At 43.5% G+C, this 22,604-nt stretch overlaps 1 protein-coding gene across 1 annotated transcript in view; it reads left to right on the top strand.

Annotated features, from left to right (window-relative positions):
* Positions 1 to 3,828, top strand: part of CCDC150 (coiled-coil domain containing 150) — a 192,498-nt gene extending 188,670 nt beyond the window's left edge. The window contains exon 28 of the mRNA XM_069213090.1: positions 3,193 to 3,828. Within this exon, the coding sequence (XP_069069191.1) occupies positions 3,193 to 3,273 (81 nt within the window). The 3' untranslated portion in view covers positions 3,274 to 3,828. The remainder of the gene's footprint in view (positions 1 to 3,192) is intronic.
* The last annotated feature ends 18,776 nt before the right edge of the window (positions 3,829 to 22,604 follow it).

The raw sequence follows: 22,604 nt of genomic DNA on the forward strand, positions 1-22,604 counted from the left end.
CCTGCTCATGTCCCACACGGTGGGCTCCTTGAACGCCAGAGCAAACAAGTGGAGCCTGGTGGATCACAAGGGGCATCTGAATCCTGAGATGGTGGCACTGGGCATCTTCCAACAGTGGGGGAAACCCTGGCTTGAGCTGTTCACGACCATTGAGAACGCATGGTTTCTAAACATTTCTGTGTTTTTCTTTCCAAGACTGGTTAATCAGTTAGTCTCAGTAGCGAATGTAAAGTGTCCTCAGTTCATTTCATAAATTGAAAGAGGCCTATGTCAAGAGGTAGACACACGTAATCAATCTTTTGGCTTCCTTTGTCTTTTTTTCTGGCGGGGACAGTCCTATCATAAGGAAGCCTTAATGCCTGTTCTGACAGTAACATGGGTTAAAGAAAAAAAAAGTACCAAATTAATTTTACCGAAATCTTCAGTTTTGCAACAGTCCGTGGGGTGGATTGAGGCCTACATAGGCCCCGCACATCATTTCGGGGATGCAACGGTGTCAGTGCTGAGCCACAAGACACCAGCTTCCGGTGTGCAGAGGTACTGCTGAAATGTTTCTGGATATAATCTGATGTCTGAGGAATGTTCTAAAGGTGAGGAATCTGCAGCTAGATGGAGTCCCTACCAGAAAGAATGTTATTGAAGGTAAGTAACGTGTTCATTTAGTACATTAGAAAAACCCTTTCACTGGCCTCAAATCCACTAGTTTGGCAAACTGGAGGGTTTGCCACCAGCAAAAATCTTTTCACAACAGCCCCCCCCCCCTTGTCTGAATGATCTTTCATTAAAAATGTGTTGTAATACCATTTATCGTATGTTACCCAGAGCTCTCCATCTAAATTATTATGTGATGCTGAATAATGTTTCCAAATTAACAAATCTACAAAGGAGAAAGCTATGCTGGGTAATATTTGTAGGTTTAATAATCTAAAGAGAAACTAGATTTTAGGGGCAGATTCTGTATTGCCCTTTCTTCTTCTCTTACAAAGGTTCGATTTTCTGATGTCATCTCTGCTTAGAAATAACTGAAAGGGCGGGTGCACTGGCGCCATTTAGGCCCTAGGGTGCGTCCAGCTCTACTTTGCATCCTGCAACTTCATTGGGGAAACTCTGCCATAAGTGTCGCCCCCTAGCACCATGACAGCATGAAAAGAGTTCTCGGGACCCAGAGTTTGCTTGGTCTGTTTCAAAGACGATGGATCTGTAGAGGGAAACTAGATGTGCATCTGAAGAAAGGCTGTAAATGTTTTCATCTTTCTCATCAAGCATGTCTGGTCTTTTATTCACCAAGTACACAAAGCCCCTCCTGTTTTGGGATCTTAATGTGTTTTGCCCTAATGGTGCTTTAGCCGTCTGACATCCAGTGATTTGTAAGTAATGTCTAGAAAGATAGCCTTCTTTACTGCGGTCTCAGAGGGTGAGAGAATCGTAGTCCCCCCTATCTTCAGAGAACTGTGTTTTTCCTAACAGGAGCTCGTCTTACAGGCTTCTCAATATTTTCTTCTTCAAATACCCTGGGAAATAAATCCGAAGACTTTCCATAGTGCATTTTTGATCACTGATTCATTATCTCGATCCATGAAAGGATTTTTAATTGCACCAATAGGGCAGGGAAAAAAATGTCATAAAAATTGCCAAGCTTTTCATTAAATTTTAGCTTTTCCCTAGGGAGGACAGATCTTTGCGGACTGACTAGCCTGTTTGGTTATCTGTCCTACATCTTGAAATCCTGTAATATTAAGGGCCTTATGCCTCTTACATGTTTACATACCCAGGTAATATCAGCTTTGTGATCAAGAACCTCCAGACAACCAGCCACATGGAGTCTGCAGCATGCCATTGGCTTATCATTATGCTCCTGCCCATATTATAAAAATCACTTTGCAGCCTGGTAATATAGTCTCTGACAGAGCCTGTCCTTCCTAGTCAGTAAAAGGCATCGCATCTGTATCAGATGCAGTATTGCTTAGCGGATGTGTATACATAGGCAAGCTTCACGTTGAATATTACTGTTACAAATACATATGCATGCAAAAAAATGAAAATTAGAACATTGGACCCTAGAGAAAGAAAATATGCTCCACTGGTGTCTTAACATCACATAATTTAATTAAACAGCATCGTAGACTACTTGAGATCTTGATTACAGCATTGCAGAAGTAAAAAAAAAAAAAAAAACACTTGGGAGAAGGGACCTGGGTATTACTACCATCATTGGAGCCTAAAGAGCTAAATACTAATGGCATAGAAGACATTCCTGGATGAGTCACTCTGTCCCCTTACAACCTGTGTCCGAATTGATTGATTTTAATGACACTCTCCAGGAACAGTTCAGTGTGGAGAAGAAAATTAGCACAAAAGAGTGGAATGCGATCATCACTACAGAGTCACTTTTACCTACTCTGACATATTAGTGAATGAAAGCGACTTACTTAATCATACATATGTAAATCTAAGGATTTCCAATTACCTCCCAACTTTATATTGAGTCATATGTATGATTATCTGGCTTTCAGGGTGTTAAATCAGTTGAGTAGATGACTCCAGTGTCCTTGAGTCATTTTTCATATGAGTGTCACCCTTGTGGATAGCGGTAACTGCTACTGATGGCAGCCCAAGCAGACTGACTAGCAGTGCGATCTATAACTTCTCAACCCACTGATGTGCAGTAAACGCCTCGGCCCGCCTCATCCTCGACATACCCCGCAGCAGCCACATCTCCGCACACCTGAGACACCTGCATTGGCTCCCTGTCAGCAAAAGGATCACCTTCCGACTTCTCACCCACGCACACAAAGCCCTCCACGACAAGGGACCGGAATACCTCAACAGACGCCTCCGCTTCTACGTCCCCACCCGCCTCCTCCGCTCCTCTGGCCTCGCACTCGCTGCTGTCCCTCGCATCCGCCGCTCCACGGCAGGTGGGAGATCTTTCTCCTTCCTGGCGGCCAAGACCTGGAACTCCCTCCCCACCAGCCTCAGGACCACTCCGCTTTCCGGAGACTCCTAAAGACCTGGCTGTTCGAACAGCGATAACCCCCCCCCTTTTTCCCCTAGCGCCTTGAGACCCGCACGGGTGAGTAGCGCGCTTTATAAATGTTAATGATTTGATTTGATTTGATACCATCATCATAGTCAATCTTGCTGCTCTTTGCCTCTAACTCGCATGTTGTGTTGTCTTGTCTTTGTATTCAGGATGGGATGGATGAAAGCCCTACGAAGCTCCAAAACTGCTCCTTACCAAATCATTCAGAGGCAGAACAAGGACATGTCTGAGATGTATCAAGCTGAACAGAACCACACGTGTCAGCACTGCTGAAAATAAGATCACTTGGGCTTCTGCTGAGTCTGCGCTATCCTAAGGGCACAACGTCTTGTTCTTGCCGTGCCTGGTCTTTGCACTTTGGAATCTTGGACCTAGAACAAATATTGTCATTCAAAGCTGGATAATAGTATTGGACATTAACATCACCATAGATCAGTTTTAGTCTACATGTTTCTCTATAACAATAAAAAGATAGGATATGAATCATTTAAACTGGCTTTGCTAAATGTTCCTCTAGAATTGCTTAGTTGAATCCACTTTGAATGAGAGCTGTCCAAACCTGCAGTTTCCCCGAAATCCTTATTTGGCCACAAATCGAGCATTGTAGAATTCTTTGCCTGAAATCAGCCGCTGATTAATTCCTATTTGCCCGAATCACAGTGTGTGAGTTGTGAAATCATTACCAAATGAGCGGTGTTTATGTCCAGTATTGTCAGTGAAAGAGATCTGTTGTGCAAACAAAATCCGCCATCTTAATCTGAACAATAAATCGCCCCTAACTCTTACCCAGGGAGACTGGCAATATATAAATTAACATAGTACCTATGTTCAGGAAGAGCTGCACATGAGGCTCTGGAGTCTGAGTGAAACTTGACTTTTCTACAGGCTATCTTGTCATGAAAAGCATCCAAGCTTCAATTTCATGCAGACATTGGTCAGTGTGGGGCTTTTGTTCACCGGAATTCGTGATACTTTGAAGCAAGGCTGATATCTTCAGATTGTAGGTGTGGTGGTCTATGGCTTGCAATGATATCTAATTTATAAAGTAACTGGTGCCTTTGACGGAAGAATGTGGTCCGCCGGTGAGCATCAAAGGCTCACTTAATCATGTGCCTTCTTGTTGAGCTGAACAAAATAGGAACTTGCCTGAGATCCTTGACCTATCATCCCCTCTGGATTGCCCTTGATACAGGACAGAAGAGGTAGCGAAGTTAGCAGGTATTCAAGCTTCCATCACTGAATGAAACCAGGACCTCCAGAGTTACAGCCTGTGTGTGAGACAGATGAAATACGTAGTGAAAACTGTGTCAGCATCTTGTCATCCAAAAGATGTTTAAAGGCGGCGTGACCAAATATACTTAAAGGAGGGTTTGAACTGAATCTAGTTTTGAGTCTAAGACACTGGAATGACATCGCATACCAGAGAATAGGCAGCACAGTTTGTATAGAAATGTGTACACATTATTCCATAGTTAATTCTACAGTTTCAGTTACAGAAAACTTTAATCTTTCTACTTGAAAGTTGAAGTTAAATTGCACGAGTTTGGCCACAGAATGCAACAGTAGTTGTCTGAAATAGTGATGCATTACTTTTGTTGTCCTCTATATGTCTTGCCAGTCACACCTCGTAGGGTGCCACACTTCCCGCCACCACTGGACGGAACTCAACCTGCTGCTGTTGTGTTGAATCCTGTAGGCTAACCCTCTTTCTGAGTTCCCAGAGGAAAACTATGCAGATGTTGGCTGCTCTCTGCCGACTGATATCAAATCGAATTCGGATTGAGGGTGGAGCGGTCAAGCTCAGCTTGTATATTCCAAATGATGAATATGTTAAAGGGAAATCGAAGTTAAAGAAACATAACTCAAGTATTGTGTACCTTCTGATGGGAAGGCGAGCATCCTTAATTTGAAAGCCACTATCTATACAACTTGAACGATTGTTCCTCCTTCTCATGCCAAGGGCCTTCGCAGTCAAGGCAGAGCAGGTCATAGCATCTTAACCTTGCTCCCCTTGCTGGGACAGGGCAGTTTAAATCCCAGTTTGATTTAGCTTTAGACAGTAGGTCTTGCACTATTAACACACCTGTTATACACACACTGGTTGTTTACAACAGTAGTGCAATTGAAATTGTGTTATTAAACATAATTCATACCCACAGAAAAGTGATTCAGAATCAGAATCTGGATGAAATAACAAACTATTTAAAGTCAGAACAAAATTTCAAATTGCAATTTGGACCCAGTGTTTTTTTTTTTTTTTTTATGATACCCAGTGAGAATCCAAAGATCATTTCAGCTTCCTCTGGCTAGTCATCCGAACCCTCCTTAGAAACAGCTGCCCGGTGCCTGTTGATGGTGGCTACCATATAGTTGGACTGGTTGCCATAACGTGCAGAAACCCAGTACACTAGATCCCGGTCCTGCATTGCGTTTGATGTCCTCTGCGCTCCAGCACAAAATATTTAACCTCCTCTCATTAAACAGCCTTAAGATGCACCCCATCGCTTCTCTGTACCTGGCTTTACAGAGGCCTGGGGCCTGGATAGTTGCAGATCGCCCAGGACAACTTTCTAATCTCCGAGTGCCATCAGCAGGGCAGCCAGGGCCAGTTCCCCTAGTCCATCTGTGGGATGAAACAAATGAGCAAAGGTCAAAGGCGTTGTCATGGTGACTGTAATACGGACATGAGGAAAGAAAATGTTTGTAGAGTTAAATGTAACTTGGAATTCAGGTAGTTTTGGGGCCACTGCGTGATCTAATTTTGCACCCTGTCATCGAGTATTTGTATGTTAAGTTAAATTATTAAAAAGTATTTAATTTTGTAAAAATGTTCGCTGTTTTCTGTTTTATTCGCAGAAGCAAACCAGCTACACTCTGATGATTTAAAACTGATATTTTAGACATTTTAAAAAAACCTTCCCATTGGTCTGAAAATAGGAATGAAGCTCAACAAACATTTATGTAGCAAAAGCCTCTATTTGCTTTCCACGGAACTTAAAGCATGCTGTGTGGAAAACCTACAGAAATGCAGGCAGGCATGCAGACACAGCAAAGCGGTTGGAGGCTTCCAATCCCTGCTCGCGCAAACCTACATCGGTACAGACAATACAACTGTTTTCACAAATACAACACATGTAGGCACTGATGCACACGCAAAACACCACCAGCATCAGTGCACACTGCCACCACACATGCACCTGTGCCTTCACGCAACACATGTACAGAGCCAACACAAAGGGGAACACACACATGAACATGACAGACGCAGACACAAATACCTTTACAGCTGTCAAGTAGCCTGATCTCATGTGTGGCACCTTCAGTTTCCGACTGAAGGCATCACACACCTGTATTTCCTTTCCCACCGAAATATGTGGTCCAGCTACCTTGCTGTCAGGACTCGTGCTTTGCTGGCAGTGTGTTCTCCCTGAGCCAAAGTGGGCACACAATGCCAGGGTTATCCTGTTGATCATCAGAGACATCTACACTATTCCAGCACATCTGCTGGTGGCAGACGTCAGCCTGATATTGTATTGTATTGTAATCGTATTTATACGATATGCAATTCCACCATGTGATGCTTTGTCAGCGGCCCACGGGCTGGCTTTGGGCTGGTCACATGAATGGACAGTACCTCCTGCTTGGCTCTAATTGAGACTAGACTCCTAGTGCATGCTGCTTCTGGAAGGGGCCTCATTTATTCTGAAGGAACTTCTCCATGCACGAGGCTGGAGCCGGAAACTGTTAACTGTTTGTAGTCCAGGAGCCTTGAGGTACCAAAGCATTCTCGGGAGCGGTGCTGGACCGGTATCATCCAGAAGTGACAGTTTTCCCTTATAAGGTCAGCCCCTGTAACTTTGTATCATTTTTTCCATGTTACACTGCCTTGCAAGACCTGGAGGTGTGCTCTGACTTTTGGACTTTTACTGGCATTTCTTTATTGTCATTTATCTAAGCCATAAGAGGTTTCAAGTCATGCTAGGATAGCCAACACAAGATGTAGGTTTCCTTCTTTCAGGCATCTGTGGTACTTCGGTGAGGACTGTGCCTTCGTACTCGTGAATTCCACTTAAACGTGCATCCCAAGGTCAGTACTGAAAGTGAACAAATGTGTTTGTGGCTCTACGTTAACAGAGGGGATTTCAAGATTACTGTAATGGATGGAGAGGCTCCAAGATTCTCCCATGATGCTGAGGCTGATCCCACTTCCTGTCAGGAGTTGGATATATATACCACAAGAATATGAAGAAGAAGAAGTTGCTCTCCAAGTAGTGGTCCTCACCAAAGCAACACTATTTCAGAATCAGCTCTTCAAAGGCACTAGCAGTACTCAGAGGAGCAAAGGAATCAAGCTTCTTCCACTAATGTGCCTCTACAAATTTTAGAAAAGCTTAAAGGCAGAGCCCTTCTGCCAGTAGAACTGAATTTAAAATATTCCAAACCACATTGTTAGTTATTTGGTACTATAGCACCCCTCAGGCCTGAGCCCCTCTCACATCTTGATGCTGCTCAGACCCAAAGATGATGTGTCTGGAGTCTGAAGTAGGTGGTACTTTGGGTCAACATTGTGCCCCCGTGTGAATCCAGTGTTCTCAAAGCTGCTACCATGTGTTGCTCCGTTACCAGAGGCTCCAGCGTAGATGCCAGAACCGGTTCAGAATTGTTGATTAGTTAGATTTAAAAGAATGTGCCCTATTCATCTGGAGAAGAACACAGGGAAAAGAAGTTCTCTAGTCTGGAAGTCATCATGAGGTTTTCCTATATTTTCAAATCTACCAAGGAGGAAGAAAATTAAGCTATTGTATACTCCATTAATACAGAGTCTGGGAAAGAGGATGGTCTTCACCTTCCCACTGGTTGAACATGGATGAAAGGCTACGTATAGGCCTACAGAGCACTAGTGGCCTTGTCACCTTCACTGAGATGTCAGTTCGTACTCCCTTTTCTGAGCTTGTAGAGAGATTTTTCTCCTTTGCTGCAATGATAAAGGGCAGCCAAAGTGCTAATTTTACCTTCAGGTAAAGAACCATGAGTCACTGGAGATTTCATGCAAATGGGTCTCTAGGCTGATTTTGTGAGTTTATGTAAAAAGTGTCCTGCTGCCCAGTGGTCACCAGAAGAACAGAGAAGTACATCACCCAAACTCAAGTAACCATATTCTTGTCTGCATACGCTCTATACCTCAGAGCCTTCATCATGGAAGTGTGAACCGAATGGCATCCGTAACTTGCCCTTTGAGAAGAAATGTCTGGACTCCTTGAGAATAAAGATTTTGCTTTGAGTAGTTCAGTGACTCCAACACCATGTTATGCTATCCAGTTATATACATAACGTGACAGTGCTGGTAATAGGGACATTCAGCTTTCTGATTATTTGCACCAGATATTGCCAAAAATTAACTATATTTGATTTGGAGGCTTGCAAGAATGTCCTCAGGCCGAGGCTGGCCTTGGTGGATGCCATAGCATCTTTCTTGGGGTTTGGTGTAGTGTTAAGGGGGAGATGAGATCACTTGCTTTTTCCAGGGCATACAGCATAAGCTCATGGATATGCCATTTAATGGGGAGAATTGTTGGGAGGTTCACATTCACAAAATGTGAATTTATGGCAGCAAGTGGTGGCAGTTGGAGTTTCTCAGGAGTATTTCTGGGATTCTCAATGAATTCCAGAAATATCCGAATGCTTCAAACATATGTGGAAGTCTATGGTAGTAAATTCCTTTTTGCAATATTTCTTAAACATCCTTTGTGCAACATATCTTCATAGGAATAAAATGTATTTCCTCTGCCATTAGTCCTAATCCAGACTCCAATATGGAGCTGAAACCTTCATGCAACCACCCCAGTAACTAAACCGATTGGACTTTTCATGGATGTGTGGCACAGTACACTAAGATGTTGTTTATTGTGCTTCAAACAACAGAAGTGTTAACTTCTCACTGGTTTAGTAAACGTGTATCATTATTTGGTTGTCTGTATTTTCTTTTAAACGTCCATGTGGTTGCACCTCCTTTTCTTTCTAATGTCCCAATTTTAATCAAATATACTTTATAATTATATAGGCCTGTATTATTTTTTAAGTCATAGGATAGATATCTGTTGACAAATAAAAGATGCTGTGAATGAATGATAGTTGTACTAGAATGGAATGCACATAAGCATCTGTCTGTGACAGATACCCACGAGGTGTGGTCTAGGGTTATGGGCTCCACTCCAGATGTTGCTCGCAGTAAGCCCTTATAAATCTGAAGGGGATTCCGGGACATGAACCGAAGCTGTACTCTGCTGAGCACTGAAAGAAGTCATGAAACTCCCACTCGCAATTGACGTCAAAAAGCCAGTTCCTGCCGCAGGTCTGCGTGGCGGTCCAAGTCTTCAGGTGACTTGAAGCAGAAGCATAAAAAGGCCAGACTGGCTTCTTCCCTGTCCGGCCATTCCCAACATGAGGAATTGCAAGGACATCAGGGTGCCTCTCGGTCTTGATCCCTGTCTCCCACCAAGGAGCTGATTCTGCTACTCATCGTGATACACCAAGGGTTTTTGGGGGCATTTTTGACATTGCAAAACCTTGAGGCCTTTCAGGAGGCCATTTTTTTTAATCTTTGGCACTCTTTGGCTTCCTCTGCTGGGCTTTGTGGACAAAGGATCCACAGAGGCATCCAGTCAGGTTACCACCGGTGGCCCTGCCATCGGTGCTGCCTGCTCATCGGGGACCCTTCTCGGGTTGTGCTCCGATGCCAGAGCCAACTTCCAATCCGGCAGTGGAATCCACACCGCTGCCTTTGACATGGACGCAAATCTCAACGGCGCTGTGGGGAAGACCCATCCCCCCTATTGATATCTGACTTTGAGCTGAATTAATCTCTACCCTGACCAGGTTTGTGTCCCACAACATACAGACACGCCCAGTCGCAGTCCAATGCGACACATATAGAACCATGAGTCTGCCTCAGAGCAACACTTCGACAAGTTTTCATTTCGAACTCTGAAAAGAGTCAGACAGCCTTTGGAGATGGTAGTATCGATGGTAGGGATTATTTTACCCAACACTGTAATGATGACAATCTGTACATTTATTTTCAGGAGTCCAGTGGGTGGATGCTTACCCGGATCCTGGGTTGTGTTCTCCCCTGGACCACTGACGGAAGGGAATGCCTCCGTTGCCATGGTAACAAGAGGGTCATGGCTGATTTGCATAGGGCTGCGTCCAAACTAGAATGTGCAGGCAAGCAAAAACCAATGATCTGTGATTGGGGTGAACGTTTGACAATGTTCAACATTCTGTCCATTATCTTTTTCTGTTGCTTTTTTCGCCCCAAGTGGGATGGGTGTGCCCGGTCGTGGGTCCTGTGCTCGTTATGCCACCAGATTCAAGCTAGCCTGGCTGAAGAGGGGTGATACCTCGAATCCGGTCCCAGGATGCTTGTTTCCGGTCCAGGGAGGACCTGACCTGCAAGTTCAGGCTGGACTGTTCCCGTAGGGAGCAGGGTCAAGGCTGACTTGCATAGTTCTGGGTCCAAACTGGAATGGTGTGGAGAGCAAAAAAACAAGGGATTTAAGCCCAGGTCTGTGGCTGGGGGTGAATGTTTGACAATGTTCAGCATTCTGTCCATCATCTTGTTGTGTTCCATTTTTCACTTTAAGTGGGCTGGGTAGGCTAAGAGGTGGGCCCTGTGCTCATTATGCCACTGGATTCAAGCTATCCTGGCTGATGAGAGGTAATACTCCTAAACTATAGTTGCTTGCAAGGCTGAGGCCTTTGAACTGACTTTACCTACTGCTGGTGGGTACTTGAACATTCTTATGAAAATCTTGCAATACCCCCCAAAGGATTCACAGAGCCCTTGTGACCTTTCCATGATGGAGCTCCTGGACATATCGTGGCTGTAATTTGGAAACACTTTTTGGACCCAGCATCCACAAGCAGATTGCCACTTGTCATAAAATTGCTCCAGTTAACCTCGAGTCATAATGTATTTCCCACTCGGCGTTTGGCTCTCTGCACGGCTGGTGTCACTTACCGTGTGGGCCACTGTGTCAAGGCATTATACGAACTGGCAGCACTTATGATTGTGAGCCTGCCACAACATATGAAGAAGCCAATCTCAACTTGGTAAGTGATAGCCTAGATCAGGGTTCTGCAAAGTCGGTCCTGGAGAGCCGGGTCTATGCCAGATTTTTAGCATATCCACATTTAGAAAAAAGATGTTTCAGAAATCTACATTTTTCTAAATATGGATATGCTAAAAATCTGGCATGGACCCGGCTCTCCTGGACCGACTTTGCGGAACCCTCACCTAGATGCATCATAACATCCTGAAGTGTGGCTTTGACTCCGCCACACTTCAGGATGCTTTGTTAATAGAATATTAGCCATAGTGCAGCGTATAGATGCTTGCATACATTCCACTAGAGTGTGGGAGATCACAACAGCCCACATAGAGCTCCTGATCATCCGCCATGACTATGCCCTTCCCTTCCTATACTCCCCACCAAACACTCTGTTCCTTGATATCGTGATCACCAGCTCATGCCTTGATCCTGGAGGGGGAACCCCTGGACTTGTTGGAAAAAGGGATCATAAAAGTGGTGCCTCTAAAAAAGAGGTACATAAGAAGGTATTTACATTACCTCTTGGCACCCAAAGACAGCGGCCTACCCAAGACATCCAACTTCTAAACCAGTTAATGTGTTCACAACAAGTTCAAGGTGCTCTCCTTGAGCCATATCCCCTTAATCTTAACTCAAGAGACTGGTTGATTTCCATCGACCTTCAGGATGCCTACTTTGATCTTCCAATTCTCCCCCCAAGTAGGAGCGCTACTTGGGGTGCTGAGAGGTCATCAATTCAGCTCTCACAAGTCGGGCCACTTGGTCACAGATGTTGCCTCATAGGTTTGGGGTGCCTACCATGGTGACATGATGACATGAGCCCCTTGTTCTCACGTGAATTACTACCTGCACAGAAATGTGTTAGAGCTGTGGGAAGGTTGCTTTGCCATGAAAGCATTTTTCTCTCCAGTATCTGGGAATGCCATTCAGATCCTGTGGGTCAACACTACCAACTTCCATTATGTCATGACAGGGCGATGGGGAGTTGTTGGCTATATAGCCTTGATTACGGGTCAGGTCAAATGCAAATACCGTATGGCAGTGGTTCCCCACCTGTGGTCCGTGGACCCATGGAGGTCCACAATGCCTAGTGGAGGGGGAGGGAGGTGGGCCGTGACTGCTATGAAAATTAACTAATATGAACATATTAATAGTATATAGAGTGTCTAAATGTACAATTGAAATTTTTAAAACATACTGTAAATGTCAAGGGGTTTGAATTTGGAGGCTACAAATTAAATTAGTATCCTCAGATTGATTTGTGGGAGCAGTGCAGGTGCATCAAACCTTCCTATTAAAACTTTTTTAATTTGTTTGTTAAATAAAATGTATTATCCTTTGTGTAGGTGTTTGTGGAATGCTTGTTTCTGTATTTTTTGTGAATGTGTTTGTGGTTCAATTAATCGACAATGTTTAGGCCAGGGTCGCTGGCTTCCAGTAATAACTCAGTGGTGCGGGTACCTGGCTTCCAATAATGATTCACTGGTCCCAGTAATGGTGAAGTGGGGGTCCACAGAAGTAAAAATGCTGGGAACCACTGCCTTTCTGGAATTCTGCTCGGCCCGCTGATGAGTGTCTCAGTGTTCCATCACCTGGTTTTCCCTGGTGCAGGAACATCAGCCCCAATTTTACTGGTTCGTAATAAGGAACAGTAAAATTGCACGTGGTTTTGGCTGCAACAGCAGCCCAGCCTCATTCACCGGCCTCTAACAGACTTTTACTTTGCCAAGGGGGAAGCCTGTGATGCACCATGTGCCAAAACTATTCATCATTTCCCTCTGTCACCCTCTCATCCACCTTCCCTCAACCTATGCCCCTTGGGGAAGGAATAGGTAGGTATACCATGCAGTATTGCTCATGTTAATTCCTTATCTGCACAGTTATTACTCATTCTGAGGGGTCTAAGTCATAATGGTAGGATTTCTATGTGGTGATACCAGTAAGCCTGACTTATGGGAATGTCTGAATGTAGTTTTCCCTACTCCTTAATCAGCGAATATGTTGTGAAGTCCTTGAAATTGGGTGCAGTCAAGGGGAATGATCTGAGAAGCGCCTCAGTTATCAGCCCCCCTTAATTTGAGAGTGAATGCAGTCATTTGCCTTTTACTGGAGTATTACTATAGGTAGCAACAACTTGAATGGATGGAGGTGGTCTTTTCCGGGTTGGGGTTTCCATTCAACAGAGTGTTTGGTGTGGCATTGAATAGGAGGTGACTTAAGTTTATTTTGTAACATGTACTTCCCTCTGGGAAATGCCTTCAGGTTCAACTGATCTCAAGGGCTGCTGTATACGTCTCCACCAATCCCACTTCCGTCCAGGTAGGATCGCGCCCAGCTGCTTCTGATTGCCCAAGACTTGAAAGGAGAATGTGACACGTTGATCTATTGGCACTCATCTTTCTGCTGCCCCTTCCTCTCCATGCAGAGCAGACCTGCTCTCACAGCAGGATGATCAGGTCCTCCATCCCAGCCCTCCTCATCCCCCAAACACTGGAGATTCATGCTTGGCAATTGAGTTAGGTCAGTTAGAGTCCCTTTGTGTTCTTGAAGAGGCTGCTGACCTTCTCTTGTAAATCCATCTATTCAAGCTCCTGCAAACTGTGCTGTGTAGGCTGATTCCATTGGAAGGTGTCAACCCCTTTAAACCTCACCTTTCTGATGTCTTTCAATTTGCTCGAGCGGGGCTGACAGTACTTGGAGTGAAGGGCTACATATTGGCCCTGATTGCATTAATTTGTCTGCCTGATCAACCTTTCCTATTAAGATCGCCACCAGTGCTGCATTGATAGGTTTGCTTTATTTCTTCCCTCCCATGACTCGATTTATTGTTCTTCAGTGGATGTTGTTTTAACATCGTCTATCTAATCACCATTCAAGCTGATACACCGTTCCCCAGTTAAACATCTTAACCCAAAAAATAGTTTGTTGGTGGCAATTATTTCCCCTCCCAGGGTCGGAGAAATTTGGGATCTTAGTTTGTCCCCTTTCATAGTTTACCATCTCTATAAATTGCTTCTTTACACCAGTCTGTCCTTCGAGATAGATTCTGGAGTTGATATTCTGGTGAAATTCTGAGTAATAACTTAATATTGCAGGCAAAATAGTAAAGACAAACTCATCGAGAACATAAGTACCTATAGGTATTGGGTTACTTTCCTCAATTCCACATATATGTACCTTGACAGTAAAAAGATCTGAAGAATTAGAGGAATAAAGATGCACATCTTAAAAAGACATTTCAGCTATTACGCTGAACCTCAAGTTGTTGCCATTTTTAGGTCGAGTCTAGGCAGCGCATTTGCTGTCTCTCCGTGTCATGCTGTAATAATTAGAGCGAGTCGAGGCAGCGCATGCGCTGCCTCTGAGACATGCTGTAATCAGTATGTGGGTTAACCGTCTACCCATTGGCTTTTGATTGGTAACTTCAATTGTCTTTTAAAAACTCTTCCTTTGGAGTGGCTAATCTGTCTTTTAGTCCCTTCTTTTAGTTGTTAGGTAATGCCCAGAGAGCAGTGCCTAACTAAAATTAAGGTTCCACCGGTGGGTTGAAGTTGAAGTGTTTGGGCTTGGAACTATTTTTTTCCTTTTGTTTCTGGAGGTGGAATGGGAAGGCTCTCTGGTCAGGCTCTGTCGTTGCACACCTGCTCCCCCTGCCTTTCGATTTAAAGCCGCATTGTAAACGTTTCTGTAAAGAGTGTGATTGAACACAAGTGTGCTTAGGCTAGTCCTGTGTTGGAATGTCGGATTCAGCAATGATTGTTTAGTTTGGTAACATTTGTTCAACGCAGCACACTTTATCTTTAAGCATTGCGACCGCGCCTTTCTTTTGTTGTGCACGGTGCTACTAGACCACCTCTCTTTATTTACTTTGGGAACATTTTCATTTATGTTGGCAACATTTCTTCGGCGCGACACACATGGTGCTTTATCGTTATTTTTAATTGTCCCTTTCTGTTGTTCTGCACGCGCTTCTCGCCCACCTCTGGGAACCTTTCATTTACTTTGGCAACATTTCATCAGCGTGGCATGTCGCACTTTATCTTTAACCATGGCAGCCACGTGCCTTTCTTTTGTTCTGCATGCCGCAGTTTGCCCACCTCTATTTATGTTTAGTCTCTGCAGTCTTTACCAGACATCACCATTATGTACTGTGTCCATGCGGCAGTGGTCCTTCCAGTCTACATGACATCCTAAACATATCTCTTTGTTTTGTTAGGATGCGCCCCTTCACAACCTATTCCATCATGGCAGCGGCATTTAGTCGAGTCCACTTTCAGTAGCGCATACTGTTCCTCACTCCGAACGTGAATCGTATATAACTAGCGAGGCACTTCCACCTCGCTAACTTTCGGATTACCACAGGACCGTTTCCTCGCTTCTCCTTTTACTGTGTTGGCCAGTGCTTGTGCGCCCGAGATGTTGAGACTTGTGTTAACCAGGAGCAATGAACTGCAGACATCTGGGACAGGTAATTGCTTTTAGTCTGGTATTGGTTCTCATTCGGTATTTGCTTTACTCTTGAAGTCCTCCTTGTCTATTAGCTCACGGTTGGCTGGTGCACGCTTGGCTGTTGACACACGCGTGTCAAAGTTTTACTCAATGGAGGTTTCCATATATGAGTTGAGGTGAAATTAGGTTTGTTCAGTGAAAGTGTTCAGATCTCATTTGTTTGCACCAAACAAAGATTTATTTTATTGAGCGTTTTCATAATGCCAGTAATTGTTGCCTCATGTCCACTTCATGGAAGTATGTACTATGTATGTATCAGTGCTGGAAATGAAAAAAACCAATTACTCTGGAAGACCATAAATTAGGGGCCATGGGTGGGGCCACAAGTGCTGAAAAAAAAAAAAAAAAAAACATTACTCTGGAAGCCCATAAATTAGGGGTCATGGGTGGGGCCACAAGGGGCGGAGACACAAACCTCTCTGCCACTGAACTCTGCTGTCCTCTACTCATCTCTATGGCACTCTACTCCAAAAAATCCAGTCTACAACACTCTACTCCATCGAAATACTCTCCACATCATGCCACATAATTTCAATCACCATAACTTCACTCAACTCCACACAGTTGCATGTAACACAAGTCCACTCCACACATTTCCATTCCACACAATATGATTTGGCAACAAACTACATAATTCAACTCAGCAACACATTTACATAACACACCACATACATCCAATCCACACCACACCACAAAATACCACATCATGCCACAAAATTCAACAGCACACCACATAATTAAACTCCACAATATACCACTACACAAAATACCATTCCACATAATTACCTTTATGACACACAGTCCCACTCCACATAATTCCACTACACACATCCACACCACGAAATTCCACAACTAACAATTCCAATCCAACCACATAATTCCACAACCAAACCCATGGGTAAAAGACATTTTCATTTACAACAGCAATGCTCTAACTCTTGCAATGCCACATATAATACCACTATGCTACATTATTACACTCCACGCCAAATACTATAATTACACTCCACAACACAATTCAATTCCAGAGAATTCCACTACACATTACTACACCTCAACCTGCATTTCACAGCACATATTTACACTCCAGATATTCCCACTAAATTAAAAAAGGCATAATTATATTCCACAACATAAATTAACTTCATAACATGCCACATTATTCCACACATTATACTACTTCTCACCATGCCACATAAGACTCCAAACCATCCCACATAATTCCATGCAACACCACACAATTCAGTGGCACACAGTTCTACACCACACAACATAATTACACTCCACATAATTACACTCGGAGCCAAATAATTACACTCCACATCTTTACACTCTACTCAATACCACATAAAAAACCCACATAAATGCATTCTATGCCACATACCTGAGCAAACCTCATAAATGCACTACACACCATGACACATAATTCCAAAAAGAATCATTTCACTCAATGCCGCGCAGTTCCACGCCACACAGTTCAACTCCACACATTTCCAATACACACCACATAATTCCACACCAAACTACATATTTCAACTACACTACACAATTTCATATCATACAACATACCTCCAATACACACCACAGATTTCAGCATCACGCCACACTTTAACATACCACATAATTCAAATCCACAACATGCCACTCCACACTACACCACACCATTCCAAATAATTAAATCCATAACACACAAACTCTCGACATAATCCCACTACAGTTAATACCATTTAATTACTATACACATAATTTCATACCACACCATGTCACATATTTCCACTACACAACTTCACACCACATAATCCCACAACAAACAATTCCAGTACAACCCATCTCTACATTGCACTTCCACCAACCCTGCATCTCTCATCCACACACCCACTGCCCCTCTCTTCTCCCCCTCACCCTTCCATTACTCCCTCATCTCGCAATTCCACTGCCCCCTCTCATCATCCCTCCATCAAACTCATTGTCTCCCCTCTATACTGCCTGCTCACACATGCTACCTTCCTGTACCTCCTCGCGGTGTGCACTGGTCCACCTCTCACCTCCATCCCCCGGGTGACCCTCCCACTCATCCCCCTCTCTCTCTCCCATTCACTCTCTCTCGCTCACGCACTCTTCCCACCTCTTATATTGATTTGCTTCAGATCTTCATTCACAGTTTCTTTAAAGATTTCTGTCCCTCAGACACACGCTCTCCTCCTGTTCTTGGGGTGTCCTCTTCATACACAGGCGCTCCCTCTCTATTCATCTGTGGCCTTCTCTCCCCTTCTTTCTCTTTCTCACACACTTTCTGCTCCTCTGTCTGGAGTTCATTCACCACTTTGTGCACATATCCCTCTCTACCTTCCTTTCTGTCTAGTCTATGCAGCTCTCACTCCTATCTATTCACCACGCCACATAATACCACCACACAAATACACTACAAACCACACAATTACACCCCACACAATTACACAACTAATTATCCCAATTCAACCCACATAATTCCTCTCCAAACCACATACACTTACTCCACTCCAAACAAATACACATGGGTAAAAGACATTCTTATCCACAACGCTAATGGCTCTAACTCTTGCAAATGCAAGCCCAATTGCATTGCAAATGCTTGTTATGAATATAATCTATATTTACACTTGAGGTGGCTTCATCATTTGCTGAAATGAGAAAAAAATGAGAACCTGGATTTCGTATTAGTGATGTAATAATTGTGATCTCCTGAGGAAGCGACGTTTCAATGTAGAAGGTGTAAATCATGCGATGCTCTGTCTTGCATTGAATTTACCAATATTAAAATGTGAATACTTGTTACCAAATAACAGATTCTTATACTCGGAGGCGGCTTTAGGGCAGTGCGGCTGCACTGGGCGCTGATCTGGAGCGGTGGCACTGAGTCCAGGGGGAGGGGCGCTGTGCACTGACCTGGAGCGGTGGCTCTGAGCTCAGGGGGCGGGGCACTGTGCACTGACCTGGAGCGGTGGCACTGAGTCCAGGGGGAGGGGCGCTGTGCACTGACCTGGAGCGGTGGCTCTGAGCTCAGGGGGCAGGGCACTGTGCACTGACCTGGAGCGGTGGCACTGAGTCCAGGGGTAGGGGCGCTAGTTTAGCAATAACATACCATTTAAAGGCACCTTCTTCAGTTACCTGTGCATCCAGCTTTCAGGCAGCAATAAAAATGTCAAGATAACTCCTGTGAATAATGTTTCTTCTAGAGAGAGAGATGGAGTTTTGTCTGTTGGCAGATGTGACTCTCCATACATTAGCGCAGAGGGTTAATGTGTCTGCTGCAAAGAACAGATCTGTGTTTTATGTGGATGACTACATGGATTAGTAAAGCCAACCTTTACCAGCGCTTTAAAACAAATGAAATATGTGGGAGAGAGGGACTATGGAGATGCACTGTTGCCGGGAGGTAATGAGGTAATCTGAGGAGGAGATTATTGGTGGGAGTGAGGGTGAGTGGGGGTGGGGGGGTGGGCGCAAACTAGATTGTCGCACTAGACGCCACTAGTGCTAAAACCGGTCCTGCTTATACTCTGTACTTCACATAGTAAAACTGCTGACCTCAAATTCCTGTGCATTAAAAATGTTATTGACTGTATTTGCCACTGCCTTGGGTCTCTCAGTTCCTTCACTGCCTGCCTGGATGGGGCACGGAATGAATTATAAAGATGCCAGTCCACTGATTGCCACTTGATATACTCTGCTGATGGAGTGTTCTTGTCTGAGTCGCAGCTGTACCCACCTGGCTCCACCTGCTGACCGGGGAAGGTAATTGCAGAAAATAAAGGTTTATTGGACCAGTCTAAAGCCTGGAAGGTGTATTCACAAGGTGAGAAATCTGCTGAAAAAGTTTGTAACCATTTGCTTGATTGTCCAACTGACTGTCATTGAGTGCCTCTGTGTTTTCTATAACTGTATGTGCTTGTCTGTTGTGTGCCTCTCTGTAAATGTGGGCATGTATGTGTGTTATTGGTGTCCCCCTGGGCATCTGTACATATGAATATTTGTACGTGTGGTCTCTGTGGATTTCCACATGTTCATGCTACATGTCTGTCTAGTTGTCTGTGTGCAATGGCAGCTGTGCCCGTGTGTATTTCGTCCCACATAAATGTGTGCCTAATGTGTAGTTTTCTCTGTACATGAGCCGGATAACCAGTTTGCATGATGTCATAGTGCCTTTTACATTCATATATAAACTACTATTCATAATTGATTAGTAGTCTGATGCAAATAGGTCCATTAAGTGCATGCAGATATAATGGCATCCTTTTCTTAGGTATTCGCAAGGGCTTCTAGGGAAATAACCATCTGATAGTTCGCCTTGTCATACCCAGATGTGATCCAACCGTGGATTTATCAATAAACTTAAAATATCACTCTTAAACAGTGCTTTGAGTTTTACAAAGTCTGCCCAGCAAAAGAGCTGGAACTGGGGGTGCGGCAGGTGCACCAGCACCCCCAGACCTGGACGGTATTCAGAACGATAATGGAAAACAGCAAGGCCTTTCCATCAGCCTTCCCTTCACAGCAGCATTAGCTGTTCCTTTAAAGTAGTAAAAATTAATGAGCCTGGACAAAACCTTTAACAAACCATTGCACATTTGGTTTTCGTGTGCATCTAAGTGTACATAATGGGGCCTCAAAGGGAAGGCATTGTTTACTGCGGTCACTCTTGTATTCAGGCCCTATGCAGCAGGAAATACATAAGCACATGAAAGGTACCTATGTTAAAAATAACTCCTTTTTAAAATGTAGAAACATTAAAAATGAAGCTCATTTGGGAACTGTAATTGTGGAATGTAATGACAGACATGTTTTGAAGTAGGGTGAGAAAACACCTAATACACATTTATTGCACAAAACCACCTTGATTTAAAAATGACCTTTTAAAATACCTTATTCTGAATACAAAAAAAAAATATATATATGTATCCAGATATTTCAGAACATTGCCTCATAATGTGCTATGCCATTCTACCACATTTCTCAACCATGTCTCAGACCACCTTCTTATCCACTCTCTTCCCTGCAACAGGAACACATGACTTCCAACCTAAAGTTTTTGTTCATTTGATGCACTAGCTCGTTTATTAACACCAGGGTTTAAAAAAAAAAAAACCTCTAATTTTAGTGAGTTTATGTCCCCTTAAAGCACCCACACTCAGAAAAGTGTTCCAGCACCACTGTATGCATAGTGTTAGGTTACAACACACACTAGTCTACGCCCTTGTTTATTCATAGGTATCCAAAAGAGCAAACCTCATCCTTGCAACTTCATATCTTTAGTTGCTGGACTCCTAACATATTTAGATTAAATATTCCAAAATCTATAGAATTAATACGTAGCTATTGTGGTTCTAGTATTTTGTTAAAATTATGTTACAATCCGCCTCGCTTCCAAATGCACAAAGGGCAATTCCTATCTGTTTAACATTGAAAAATAAGGGTTCTTAAATGCTAGAGTACATTTCAGTACTCTAATCCAGCTAATGCAGAAAGAGCGTATATGTATCCTGGCCTCAACTGTGCCTACCCTGAACTCACTAGTTTGTGATTACCAAATAGCAAATGTTTGCAATTTGCTAATAATAATCGCAAACACCCAAGTACTAATGTGTGTATCACACATTGTGTGAGTCCCAGTAGGTCGTAAATTGACCTACCTCATTAATATTCATGAGGTAGGTCTCGATTTGTGATCCATTGGGAATCGCTTTTTCACATGCAGCCTGTTTTACTTAAAGGAAAATGGGATGTATTTCAAAATGAAAAATGGAAAGTTCTCTGTTCATTTTTTAATTTTATTACAAGCATTCTCAAAATGGAAGGGGTCGTTTGAGAACCTCTTCCTATTTGCGAATGGGTTACCACCAACTTGAAGTTGGTGGTAAATTACGAATGCACCGCATGTCGGTTGCAAAACATTCACACATACCACAGCGATTCGGCATTAGGAAGAAAAGCCCTAAACACGCTCCTTTCTAACACAGAATCACAAACCCAATTTGTGATTCGGTAATAGATTACTGAATCGCAAATAGGGATTGGTACATCATAAAATGCTTTTTTGCGGTCACAGAGGGCCCTATTCTGCGAATCAGACCATTTGCGTCCTCAAAAAAGCTTTGTACATCTTGCCCGTTATGTTTATACTTGTGTAAAGTGCACTGGGTGGGTCTTTGATAAAATTACTTTCAACAAATGCAATTTACTGTTGTTGTCTATGAAGTTTAATGCATGTTGTAGCCAAATGGGGTGTGGTCCAGGGGTACAATAACATCAGCATCTTCTTACAGAGAGAGAGATCCACATTTTTTGGGTAGAGAAGGGTGCAGGGCACCACCTTCAAATCATTGTTCATTTCACTAATATATAAACTGAACAAAACACAGCCCTATCGCATCTCACTCTAGGGCCCATTTTCCATTGCCAATTTGAACTTGCCCACATGTGGGGACATACATTTCACTAATAATTTGGATCATTTTTCCAGGGATGCTCTTAATAATTGATTCCGAAGCCATGATTTATTGACTGTCAAAGGTCCTTGAGTTCTCCGAACATACTCCGTGTATGGTAGTGTATCTCCTTTTGTACTGTCAACCTGTATGTGTGATAATATAATTTATGCGTTTGTGTTGTCTGTGTGCGTGTACCTCTGTGTGCTAATCTGCTTGCATGGGTGACTGCATGTCCGGTGTTTTGTGTACAATTGGGTACATTAAATAATCTGCCTACATTCAGAGCACTGCTTTTCGAAATATATCACTCGAAAAAAGAATGAGCAGCCCATCCCATCCTACTATCTTTTACTTTGCAGTTGTAGGACAATTGTAGTCCTGGATTTAGAATAGGAAACCAGAAGCCTAAATGAATGGGCTTCTCCTTCTCTGATCCCACCCTCTGGTGCCCCTTGTTGCACATCAAACTGTATC

Source organism: Pleurodeles waltl, chromosome 11 (genome assembly GCF_031143425.1).
Source record: "Pleurodeles waltl isolate 20211129_DDA chromosome 11, aPleWal1.hap1.20221129, whole genome shotgun sequence".
NCBI classification, from domain to species: domain Eukaryota; kingdom Metazoa; phylum Chordata; class Amphibia; order Caudata; family Salamandridae; genus Pleurodeles; species Pleurodeles waltl.